The 13,129-nt window shown below is 47.1% G+C and overlaps 1 protein-coding gene across 1 annotated transcript; it reads left to right on the top strand.

The window, feature by feature from the left end:
- The first annotated feature begins 4,045 nt into the window (after window positions 1–4,045).
- Window positions 4,046–11,347, top strand: LOC123396615 (ACT domain-containing protein ACR12-like). The gene is made up of 11 exons (XM_045091503.1): window positions 4,046–4,141; window positions 5,945–6,273; window positions 7,740–7,791; window positions 8,259–8,372; window positions 8,502–8,596; window positions 9,008–9,086; window positions 9,204–9,263; window positions 9,470–9,525; window positions 10,651–10,756; window positions 10,837–10,905; window positions 10,991–11,347. The coding sequence occupies exons 1-11, from the start codon at window positions 4,046–4,048 to the stop codon at window positions 11,051–11,053; spliced, it is 1,119 nt and encodes a 372-aa protein (XP_044947438.1). The 3' UTR covers window positions 11,054–11,347.
- The last annotated feature ends 1,782 nt before the right edge of the window (window positions 11,348–13,129 follow it).

Below are 13,129 nucleotides of genomic sequence, written 5' to 3'. Positions count from 1 at the left end.
TACTCGACATTCGACGGGCCTGGCATCGTTGGAGGCTCCTTAGGCATCCCAAGGCCCGCTCCAGTCGATTCAGCAGCAACCAGCGCCGTTTCAGTCGACGGCATCGCCTCAGTCGGCGGCACGTCCGCGGTGAGAGCAGTAACTGGCGGAACAGCCTCAAGGACGGGCACCACAGCTTGCTCAGACCTTCCCTGGTCACCCTCATCCACATAAATCGCCCCTGAGAGAAACCCGACCGAACGGCGTGAGATCACAGAAAAAAGGCAAGACCGAAGACAGAATTCGTGATGCAATAATGTAAACTCTCGGAATCGCTATGACGCACCTGGTTGGGACGAGACAACATTGTCCGTGTCCATGGGATCATCCCCCTGGCGCGCCGGAGAGGTGGTAGAGGTGGCAACCCTGTCGAGTGAAATTCATTCGACCATCAAACAAGAGTTCAATCTAATATCAGAAGAAGTTAGAAGAACAATGCACTTACGTTGAGGTGACGGGAACGATGACCCTCATCCGCGGCAAAGCCTTCCGAGGTTTAGATCCGCTCGGTTTGGCCACCTTGGAAGGCTGACTCGCAGGCTCAGCAGCAGCGTCCCTGGTCCTTTTGGTGCTCCGAGCACTCGGGACCACGGGAACAGTCGGCGGGGCGCTCGAGGATGCTGGAGGGGCCGAGGGAGCTGCAGGTTCATGTCGGCGCTTGGTTCGATGCTCCGGCGGCGGGGGTGGCGAGTTCTGCTCTTCGTCTTCCTCCTCCTCTTCATCGGACTCCTCCTCCGTCTCTCCACTGTCGGAGACGTACTCGACGCTTTCCACACTGCCCTCCTGGCTGCCCTCCTCCTCCTCCTCGGCCGGGTCCCTGTTCGAGACGGGAGAGAACCAGTTGGTCCACTTCTGCATAAAATACAGTCGGTGACATCAGACGTCAGACGGTGATTCAAGACAGCGATAAATCTAAGACAGTTATGTGCACTCGACAAGTTGTACTCACCTCGTTCGGAGGAGGGTTGCCCGCGCGGAAAGCCTTCACTCGCCTGGACCCTCTGGGGTTCTCGCAGGCGCCTGTGATCTGGAGCACCCACGACGCCACCGTCTCCCCAGTCACGCACTCGACGTTGGTCCGAGTGGAGTCTTCGGGTCCCGTGTAATGCCACGTGGCATGGTCTCGGGCCTGCAGTGGTTGGATGCGCCGGCCGAGGAAAACCTCCAGCAAATCTATGCCGGTGACTCCCTTTCTGACGACATCTACGAGTGCGTCGACCAGGGGCTGGATATGGATCTTCTCCGCCTTCGTGAGCGCGAGCTGCTTAGGCGGAGCTGGTCGATCTAAGCTAAAAGGAGGTAGCCCTGTCGTGGCATTCGGGCAAGCGACGTCCTGGCAGTAGAACCACGTCGACTGCCAGTTCCTAACCGATTCACTCAGCTGAAGAGCGGGATAACTACTTTTGCTCTTCTTTTGGAAGCCTAAACCCCCACAGAGCTGGAGAAGGTGAGTCTTATCATCCGACTGATTAAGTCGTTTGATAGTTTGGGACCTAGCAGAGAAGATATGTTTGAAAAGCCCCCAATGGGGGGACAATCGATGAAGCACTCGCACAAGACTATGAAAGCAGAGAGATAGGCGATGGCATTCGGGGGAAAGTGGTGAAGCTGCGCCCCAAAGTGGTTCATTATGCCTTTGAAGAAAGGGTGCGGGGGCAGAGAGAAACCTCGATGCACGTGGCTGAGCAGCAGGACGCGCTCCCCCTCCCGGGACGCCGGCTCGGTCTCGCCCTCCGCCGGCAACCTCCATGACTTGTGCGCGATCATCCCGTGCTCCACCAGCTCCAGAAGATCCTCCTCTGTCACCGTTGAGGGGAGGAAGTCCCCGTGGATCCACCCCGCCGGTAGCGTTCGTTGCTTCCGTGCAGGAGCCGCCGCCTTCCCCCTCTTCTTCCTCGCCTCTAGCTTGCTGGTCTGCCCCTTTGTCATGGTGGGAGCTGCGGATTCGCGAGGGAGATGGAGAAGGAAGAAGCTTGGGGCGCGCAGAGGACGGCGAAGGAAGCGGAGCAAAGGCGAGATGTTTGGCGAGCGTAACGAAAAACCCTCGCCGTTGGGATTTAAGTAAGGTTCCGACTGGGTCACTGGCAAGTGGCCCCGAAATCTTATCCACCGACCGACCGCAGCGATATCAGTGGAGAAGATGAAGGCGCGGGAATCGAGGCGTCAGGCGCTACTCGAGCGCGATGTCGTCATCCCCGCTGAGCGCGCGGTAACCGAAATTTGAGGATCCCGGAAAATCCGCCGCTGTCAGTTGACTGGTCACGTCAGAAGATACCACGGAAGCACTCGGTTTCCGCCAGTTTGTTTCATGAATACTTCCACTCGGATCGTTGGTCAGAAAAGGTAAAATGGATCCGGGCAAGCAACGCCGAAGTCACATCCGTACCAGTCGGATCCGAACTTCAAGCATCGCTTCGTCGTTCCAACCCCAATCCATTCGGGGACTAATGATGGGGTTATAGTCCTAGGGTAGGGTCATAGGCCTGCCCCGAAGGTCCTATGCAAGGACTACCCCTCATAAGGGACAAGGCCCTTAGTCAGTTCCGACTGAACTAAGGAGTTCCCATCATCCAGTCGGTACCGATCCTCGATCATCCAGTCGGAGACTAGCATTCAGAGTATATCAAACTAACCGACTGGATTCCACTCTGTGCATCGTAACCCCCCTGGAGGGAAACGGTCATACGTTTCCATGTGCCTTTATTAGCATTTAAGACGTACGTTACCTGTAACGTAGGCATTTAATCGCCACTACTCCACCCTTGTACACCGGACCGTTGTGGAGGGCAGCGCACTCTATATAAGCCACCCTCCCCCACTGGTGCAGGGGTTAGCAATTCACTGTATTCTATATTCCACTCGACAACAAGCTCCCAGAGCACTGAGACGTAGGGCTATTACCTCCACCGCAGAGGGTCCTGAACTCATACAACCTCGCCGTAGCTAAGGCTCTGCCCATCCTTTCGTACCCTACACATCTACTGTCAGACTTATACCCACGACAGCACCAAAATGAAAGCTGGTGGTACCGAGACTCTTGGGTTTGGCAAAGGTTTTGTCTGGTGTAAATTTGGTATGGCCAAATGGAAAATCTTGGTGGCATCAATTTTGATGTTTAGGCTTCGGATAGAGAATTTTTGTGGGAGAATGGATGCGTATTTTTGGTGGCTATCTCTAAGCACTTGAGCAACCAATTCATCATAGATACGTCACCCCCTTTCAATAGTATTGGCTTTCTTATGGACTCAAATGTGATTTCTCACAAATATAAAATGTAGAGTCTTGTAGCTTGAAGCTTGGCCAATCCCATTCATTCCCTTGTATCCAGGGGTTCTCCTCACAATCCTTAACCAATGCATCTTTAAACTTTTCTGAAATATACTTAGATAAGATCATTAGTTCAGTGACACATATGTTGTTATTAATTACCAAAACCACCTTAGGGAGAAGTTGTGCTTTCACTACTAGGTGTTTAACCCGGACCACTACTAGGTTTTTCTTTAGTAGTGTCGTGTTCATGCTGCTATAGGGCGGACGCTCCGCATTGACGCCGACCCAGAGTGAACGCAACCTCTATGCCGGCATTGAAGTGACAAGATGACCGAGAGAGCATTGCATGTTGCATGCCCGACTAGACACACCTCCTTACCGCATTCAAACGACTATAAAGTGTCTGCCTACCTCCATTAAACTTGTACGTGTGCCGAGAAATCAACTCCGGTCACTCGTCTGCTCACGAGCCAATGGGCATGAAACACAACACTGATTGGCCCATTGCGTCCGCCCGCTATTTAACGAGCGACGTCGGGTGAAGAATGGCACCACATCACACCTCCGTTCTCCATATCCTCCTTGCATCATATGCTCCACACTCTTCATGGCATCCGATGAGCTTGAAGATGAGTTCTCCGGCATAAAAGACGGTTGGGGTGCCCCCCACGATACGAGCTAGGCAACTCGCTTCTCCACTTGCCTTGCGCGCTCTAGTCTGTCAAGTCCATAGGCGATGTTGCACGCTGCTGCATGGAGGAGCAAGTGGCCGTCCAAGCCGGCGCATGTTCAGCAACTCGCAGCTACAAGCCGGCTCACGGAGGAGTCGCGGGTTTCTCCAGGATGACATGTGGGGGAGCACAACAACACGAACACCGTGGTTGTTGTGGGCGAGGTCGTGTCATACCGCTCTTCCCGCACCTACGGCTGCGCCATCTGCCATCAACTCTCACCGACGTCGTGTTGCGGGGGAAAGAAGTCGCCTTCGTAGAGATCGACGAGGCAACGACCAACACGTCCGCGACTGCCACCAACATCGAGGAAAAGCATAACATGGGAGGTCGTTGCCACTTCGGTCCCAGGAAGGCCACCGCTGATGCGTCAGCGACATGCACAAATGGTGTCTTCCCCTCTTCGCAGGCCCCGTCGACCGTCCGGTGCCACTCCAATGAGCGACGCTGTCAAACAAAAATGAGATCCATGGGCACTAGCACACATGATTTAGTTTTATAGAAGAATTCCACCCGAGGTGAGCACCAGAAAATCCGACCCCGACAGGGTTCGAACCCTGACCGCAGGGTGAGCCACTGCTCACCCTTGCCACTAGGCTACAACCTAGTCCTCAATGAGTGACACTGTCAAACATAGGAAAGACAGAGGTTATTCTTCCCCTCTCGCTGAAGCATATCCCTTCAGGGCTCCCGACATTCCGGCGAGCGGGCTGCCGAAGATGGAGAAGACATATCATGGGAGTGGAGATCCGCAGCACCCGGCATTAGACTAGGTTTAGCTTTGTCCGATATATTTTAGCTAAAATATATCTAAAATGTAGATATTTTCATCTGATTTAAATGAAAATCACCCGTTTTGCATATAATTCATCCAGTTATTTTAAACCTTGTTTGAAATTTATGCTGCTAGTATTGAATGGCTGGCTCCCGTATGCGTGTGTGCTGACTAGTCCCCTATGTTCGTGGATACGGAGAAAATTTACGCCTAAGTGTTGGAGATGTCTTTATACTAGTATTCATGTAGAAATCCAAAGAAGATATAAATTTCCTTTATTTCATAATATAGCGTGTTTACATTTTTCTTGATCATAAATTTAACCAACGTGAGTGACTGTGATGAAAGCAAAAATTATATTATTGAATTTGTATTCGGATGAAGTTTTTATCGATACAATTTTTTGCTCCCGCCGAAGTCGCCCACGTAGCTTAGATTTATAGTCAAACTTAAAGCTTAAAAAATCAAGAACGTACTATATATTGTAAAATGAGAAATTATCATATACTAATACAAACAACAATATGCCAGTTTTCCTTTAAAAAGAAGCATCAGCTTGCCAATTATTGTTATCCAGAATCATCACCCAGCTCAATCCGTCCTGTGTGATTGCTCAAGAGAAAAAGTATCATTTCGCCTGCATGATCCGCCCCCAAAACGTCCCTTCATTATTATTAGATATAAAACCAGGAGCCAAGCTAGTGGCACACGTAATTCATGTCTGCCGTTGCTTGCAACAGCGAAGCGGCTCATTTTGGCTACTTTTCGAGAAACCTTTTTATTTCTTTTACAGAATATACGTACCAATTGGCTTGAAGCTCATCTAAAAAGGCTTTTTACAAAAAAAAGGCTTTTTACCACCTTAAAAACAACTGTTTACCACCGGTGTAGTTTAGTTTTCTTTTTTGACAATACCAGTGCGGATTAGCTTGCTGTTACAGGTGTCGTGATCCGTGTGGTGCGTCAGAAAAGAGCAGGGTAGGGTGCGGCGTTGCGATGGCAGCCGTTGATGTGCCGCCAAGGTCGTCAGCACGCACCCACCGGCGCGACCCCGCAGCACGCGACGGGACAAGTGCGAGGGGGCTAAACCCTGGATGACGTACTGGAAGTGGGACGTTTCCCCCACAAGAAAACAAGGGCGATTCCCTCCCGTCTGCAAGTGGGCGCACAAAAAGAAAAGAAATCTCACGTCCCACTCACCGTCTACGCGACGACGGCCCTCCCTCCCTTTTTCTCTCCCTCTCCCTCTCCCTCTCCCTCTCCCCCCTCCCACCCCGCAACTGCCTACCAACACCAGACCGCAGCACACAGCGCCACCGCGACCGCGCCACTTGCGTTCCGAGTGACAGACGCCATGGCGCTCGCCACCTCCCACCGCCACCTCGTCCGCCCCGCCGCCGCGGCCCCTCGCGTGCCGCTGCGCTCCATCAGCGTCGCCACCCCCCGATCTCACCCGAGGTGAGCGATCTGGACCGCCCTCCGCGCTCTCGTTTTTTCCCCCGATTCTGAACCCCGGCCCTGTGATGTGATCCCTGTTCCTCGTACTGTATATGTACTGCGCCTCGGCGCGCCTCGCTAGCTGTTGTTGGATTGGTTCCAGTCTAGGACGACAGGGTCGTGATCGGGTGGTACTCTCTGAATGAGAGCGGGGCGAGTGCTGCCTCCGACCAGTTTGGGACTTGGAACGGGATCATTCCATTGATCCCGTTTCGTCGCTGCGGTTCCACCGGGTTAGAAGAACAATGGGACGTAGATTGTTGAATGTGTGGTTGAGCGTTTCGGTTCTGCGAGCTGGTCATATGCTCGTCATATTAGCTCAGCTCGGGGGAAGTCCTATGAGAGGAATAGATGCTACTGTTGACCTCAGGATGTGTTCGCTCGGTTGTTTACGGCCTTCCTAGATGAGTATGCATTCTATCTCACAGACCATAAATCTCACAGACCATAAATCCATGATTATCCTATAAATTTGACATGCGGTTGGCTTAGATTGGATATGATTGCGATGTGCTCTATATTTGTTTTGTTTGACGAAGCATATATAGTTCCAATATTCATGTTCAAATGTTGAGGCCTGTTACATATTTTCGTCCGTTCGCACTGAACTTGGTGCATGGATGTGGAAATATGAGATGTCAAATTTGAAGTTGTAGTACCATTTTGTTAGGAGCAGCCGAGAAGTAGAATGAACGCAATTAAGAAGGAAATTTTATGCATGGAACAGAATTGCAGCTTTCATCCGAATCGTATCAGCACAAAGTAAAAAATGCACTTTGGTTTCTTTCTTGTAAGATGCAAACAAATAAATGACAAGTGAGGACCAATTTTCCTGCACAACGCATTTCCAGTTGTTCTGTCTATTTATCTCTCAAAAGGCTATATCTTCATTTTAAGATACGATGTGCACAGCCCAGTTGTGTTCTGTTCATATTTGTGCTGGAAGAAGTGTCAAACAAGCGCAAAAATGTACAGCACCAACAAAGACGACCAAACAAAAACCTATTCTATGAACTAGATGTAAGCAAGAGGACGTGGTGCATCTGCAGACCGGAAAGCAGCGCAAGTTTCCTGACTGCTTTGGATCCTGCCAGACTCCAGGGAGCTGCCTCATCAAGAATAAATTCCACCAGGTCCGGGCAGTCCGGGTGCACCATTGTAAACACATGAATTATACATATTGATAACTCGGTTATTATGTTTTTAGTAAAAAAATTGTGCTCATGACCAGGAGATCTGTAAAGGGTAGCGGCATAAGTCTTCTCCCTGTCGTGTTTTTAGATAAATCATGATACCATTCAGAGTTTCTCATGCTTCAATTAATTGTCTGTATTGGCTGTGCTGCCACTGTCCTCTGCAGTATATCAGTGTTCTGTCCTACATTGTTTCCGTGTGCTAATATTTTTTTAATTTGCCCATCCTTCTAGGATTTGTTGCCAATCTATCAACTCTGCTAACATGTTGGGAGCTTCCTCAACGGTATATTTGCATGACTACATCTCTCAAATTACCACAACTTTGTGGAACATATGGACTGTGGCACTGCAGTATATTCTTCAGCCTTGCAAATTCGCATAAAAATGTGTCTAAGGCTCATGTTCCTGAGCAATGAAATATTTATGGACAACTCCGACCGCCTTCAATTTTAGAAAAGCTCAGCTTACCTATTATAGGCCTCACTGTACAGTTTATTCTTCTGAGGGCTGACGTGGGGCAATATGGTCCTAGACATCAGGTGTCAAAGTAGTTCTGCTTGTACCAAGTGTTGGTTCATATTTCAATAATTTATTGTATGGATAGAGATGCCAATATTCTGATATACTCAAATGATTAAAAAAATCTATGGAAAGTGTTTTTTCTTTATTCTCGGCATTTCTGTTTTTCTTACATGCTACTCAACTGATGATTTCAATCGTGCATTTTTGAAAAACAAATCTATATCGCAGACAGCTGACGACGCAGTTCCACAGCCAGTTGTACTGATAGACCAAGACTCAGACCGTGATGCGACCATTGTGCAGCTGAGTTTTGGAGATCGTCTGGGGGCACTACTTGATACGGTATGTATTTTATTGTGCCGGGGATGCCTTTTGTTTAGTCTGGCCTTGCTTGGATATGCTTTAATGATTTATAAGTTACAGATTTTCTGTATCTATAAATTATTGCGTCGTGGTGTTCGCTGTTTGCAGATGAAGGCACTCAAGGACCTGGGCCTTGATGTGACGAAAGGAAGTGTGGCAACTGATTCATCTGTCACACAAACAAAGTTCCACATCATGCGATTGTGGGTGCATGCAACTTTTTGTTTGCTGCATTTTCTTATACAGCGTTTAGTTGTTGTTTGCACTTCAAGAAGTAAAAGAGGTTATTTGTATGCTTGATTCATCACTTTTGGATGCTACACTTTGCGCAACCGTGCGATGTCCACATATTAATACTGATATTTTAGTTTAGCTGCCTTCTGATCTGTTTTCTGTACTTACCATTGAACACATTGCACATGCATTCATCAAAGTACCGTTTCACTCTTTTTTTGACTGACTTCATAGAAGGATGTTTTGACTTTTGGGCCTCACACTAAAATTTCAAAATATTCCTTAGAAATTGCACCTGTGATTATCATACTAAGACAGTTGTGGTGATTTGGTCATGTTCTAATATTATTTATCTTTTTATACCATCTGTCTCTGTCCAGAGGGCGTAAGGTTGAGGACCCTGACATGTTGGAAACAATACGGCTGACCATCATTAACAACCTCCTGCAGTATCATCCCGTATGTTTCAGAATTCATATTCTTCAGTCGTGTTTTAGATTTTGGTATTTGGTAGCTTTAGATTTGTTATCATTTTGCTGAATCAAATTATCAGAATAATATGCAATATGTGTATAGGAATCAAGCGAAAAGCTAGCTATGGGTGAATTTTTTGGAATTAAAGCCCCTGAGAAGAAGGTGAGTTCAGTGGATGCTCTCTTCCTGCTAATTCAGCACCGATGCTGGTCCATGCTTTTGTTAGACATATTTTCGTTTTAGGGATGGGTCTTCCTCAGTGTTGGTACACTGGATATTTTAAAAGAGGAATCCAAGTGTTAAGCTGTTAATTTCAATTTTTTCCCTATATCTTGAGCAATTAGTTATTTTTTGGTTCTCTATCGCAGGTTGATGTTGAGGTTGCAACACATGTAATTGTGCAAGATGATGGACCGAAAAGAAGGTTTGACCATGATAGCCTCTAATTATTGTATGCCGCTTGTTTAGCATGATGTCAGCATGTACGGTGACTACTTAGTTGTCATGCATATTATCCCATATATGTTACTCCCTCTGTTCCTAAATATAAGTCTTTTTAGAGGTTCCACTAAAAGACTACATACGGATGTATATAGACATATTTTAGAATATAGATTCATTCATTTTGCTCCGTATGTGGTCTTCTAGTGGAATCTCTTAAAAGACTTATATTTAGGAACGGAGGGAGTAGTTCTGTGGCATCCACATCTATGGTTTTGTGTGTGGCGCACTATTCCTGCACATTGACGAACTAAATTCACTACTACTCCGTATGTAATAGTTTTCATATGGTGACATCACACGTATGTTACACCACGGTTTGCCGTGTGGTCGTATCTTTATATGTGCCAAAGCACTATTCGTACACATTTGACAAACTAAATCTCTAGCTATCGTCTGCAAATGCTGCCAAAACTAATATTCACGTGATCATTACGACATTACCTGGTATCATAATGGAAGGTTTTACATGGGCAGTGACTACGTTTTCTTGAGGGCTAGTTATCTTGTCGAGTATTTGAAATTTTAAATGACCAACATAATTTCCTCCAATTTTAAATGACCAACATAATTTCCTCCATAAAGAATCACCTGTCACGTAATAAGCATGTGCATTTGACTAGTAGTAAGGTATGCGCCTCCTGAGTTTGGTCCAAGCTGCAAAAATTCGTTGTTGTGTTGGAGGCATCCTTGCATCATAAACATGTCTAGGCTAGTCGGGTTCAGGCATTACCGTACATCTCTCAGAGGACACCTTAAAGTGAAAAATGGGATGGTTTGTTGTAGAAAGTACAGGCTAGGTACAGATTGGACTGCTGGACTTGGTTGTATTGGACAAGTCACCATGCTGACCAAACTTGTTGATTCTTGGGTACTGCACCCAGTGTAATAGTTGATGGTGTTTGACACAACTTCATATGTTAGACAACAAATGTGTTTATCATTTGCCAAGAATCACATCTTATAGAACCTGAATGATCTGCTTCTCATTTTTTTTTTTTTTGTGAAATTCATTTTTCTTGGTTTGATGTACATCATCTGTGTGCAGCATGCTTTACATAGAGACAGCTGATCGGCCAGGCTTACTCTTGGAAGTAATCAAGATCATTACTGACGTAAACATTGATGTGGAATCAGCTGAGATTGATACCGAGGTATGCCAGTTCCATCTCTTTTATTGTGGTCACTCGGCTATGAAGGCCCTTCCTTAGTTCATGCCGGTTGTCTTATTCAGGGCTTGGTTGCCAAGGACAAGTTTCATGTGAGTTACAGAGGCGCAAAACTGAACAGCTCGTTATCTCAGGTATACCCATGCCAAAGATTAGCGCATCTAGTAACCTTCTTGCTCATCTCAGCAATATTGAACTCTAGATAATTCCGTTTTACAGGTGCTGGTTAATTGTTTGCGCTATTACCTCCGGAGGCCCGAGACAGATGAAGACAGCTATTGATGATTGTTCTGTGGCGGCTCATTTCGTGTTCCTGCCTATGAAGCCTTTTGCACTGCAATATCTGTTGTAAGCAAAACAAAATCTGGCACATGTGTTCCCAAAATGCATTAAAACTGGGCCGTCTGATGCAGTTATGTTTTATGGTCGGACATCTGGCCCCTGGGAGCTTTAGCAGCCCCATCCCATTGGTTTCCTAGAAGAATCACATTGGAAAGCATTCACTCGTGTCGAGTGTGGTCTGTAAGTCCGTACTATACTTAATGTGCATGTAAAAAACCAGGTTACGTATGTGAAGATCTTGGTGTTACTTCATGTCATATGATGACGGGAACTTCTAGCGTTGGCACACAAATTTATCAGCATGCCGTGTCATTGGTTTGAGGCTGCTGTTCTCGACACTATCTCATATAGAGAGAGGCTACTGTTTATCTTCTCCATCAATTGTGGTGCATGATTCTTCCAGAGCTCCAATTTTTTTGATAGCTTCCAGAGCTCCACTATTTTTGATAGCTTCCAGAGCTTCACCTTCCTTCATGTGTGTTTGAGAAACAAGATAAATAGAAATCTTTTGCAAATCTGCCCCTCTGCCCAATGCAATGAGCAAAAATGCCATCCTCTAAATCTGAATCTTAGAGCCAACCTGGTTTGCTCACCAACTAGGACGAGACTTTTGAGATGCTTCGGCGATGCTAGTGGTTTGCTCACCAACCCAAGACAGAAATTTTCCCAATAAGATGCCGTGTGGGTGATTTGCAAGATTGTCTCCCTCACTTCCTGGCGAAGATGGGATCTTTCTCATGCAACTATTGATACACGGTCAAAGCCATCGAAGTCCTTGTTGTGCCCAATCTTTACAAATCGGAGGTGGATTGGAGGAAGAACACAAGAGAAATCACGAGGAAAACTAGCACAAATCAATGCATATAGATGCAATAAAATATACACATGGATAGTTCCTTGATCCAAATGATACAAAGAGAGAGAGATGAAACATCCCCAACTCCTTAAGACAAAGATGGTTTGAATTCCATGGAGGATCTTCCCCACAACTGAATATCTTGCTACTCCTATGAAGTCATCCCCTCAAGAGCAAAGCAGGCCAAACGCGACAGACTTGGTATGCCGGCCCGCGAGCACGCTCGCACGCCACATGATGGGCCATGTTCGACACACTCTAATCAGGTCGTGTCAGGCACGCCTTGGGCTGTGCTTGGGCTGCTAGTGTGAGCACACGGTCCGGCACAACACGACCTGATTAGAGTGTGTCGGACATGGCCCATCCCAATATGTGGCGTAATACCCATCCCACTAGGTAAAAAGGACCAAAAATAGCCTAGCAGGCCAAACAGCTAGTGGGCAAGTGTGCCTAGCGTGTCGACGGGTTGACCCGATTAGCAAAGGGGTCGTGCCTAGGCCACAATAATTGTGTCGAGCTACAAGAAACTATTGGACCGAGAGGGCCCCTTTGCGGTTCAACTGTGGGGATCAACGTATGCAAAGGGTAACACCAACCAATGCACACCTAGGGTTTAGACAGGTTCAGGCTGTTCGAAGGCGTAAAACCCTATGTCCTGTATGGTTTGTGGATTATGAATATGCCCAAGTTACAAGGAGCGCAAACTACCCGGCAAGAAGCTCGGAAGTGCTGCTACCCGTGTAAATGGACAGGGTTTCGACCCTTGTAAAGGTAGCCATGGACCTCCTTTTATAGGTGAAAGGGGTTACCACAATGGTTAAAATGGTAAATATACAAGAGTAAATAGTAGATGTAACAGTGGTCAAACTACTGACATGCTACAGTGAAAGCTACCTAACCCTGACGGATTAGGACAGGTGTCGCACTCACGTTGCTCCTCGGTAAGAATGGCATCTCCTTCTATGTCGTTCATCCAGCTACCTCTTATTACCCCACCACGCCATTAGGATGGGTGTCATTAAAGCTGCTATCACTACTGCAGGATGGTCCAAACGCAACACTACAATGAGAGACCCTTTGTTGAAAGTGTGTGCGATGCATTAATCACAAATGGTGATGTAAAAAACCCGTCAAAAAAGATGCAAAACGTTTGCGATGAC

Source organism: Hordeum vulgare, chromosome 5H, assembly GCF_904849725.1.
Source record: "Hordeum vulgare subsp. vulgare chromosome 5H, MorexV3_pseudomolecules_assembly, whole genome shotgun sequence".
Taxonomy (NCBI): Eukaryota; Viridiplantae; Streptophyta; class Magnoliopsida; order Poales; family Poaceae; genus Hordeum; species Hordeum vulgare.
This window is presented reverse-complemented; position numbering and strand designations above follow the sequence as displayed.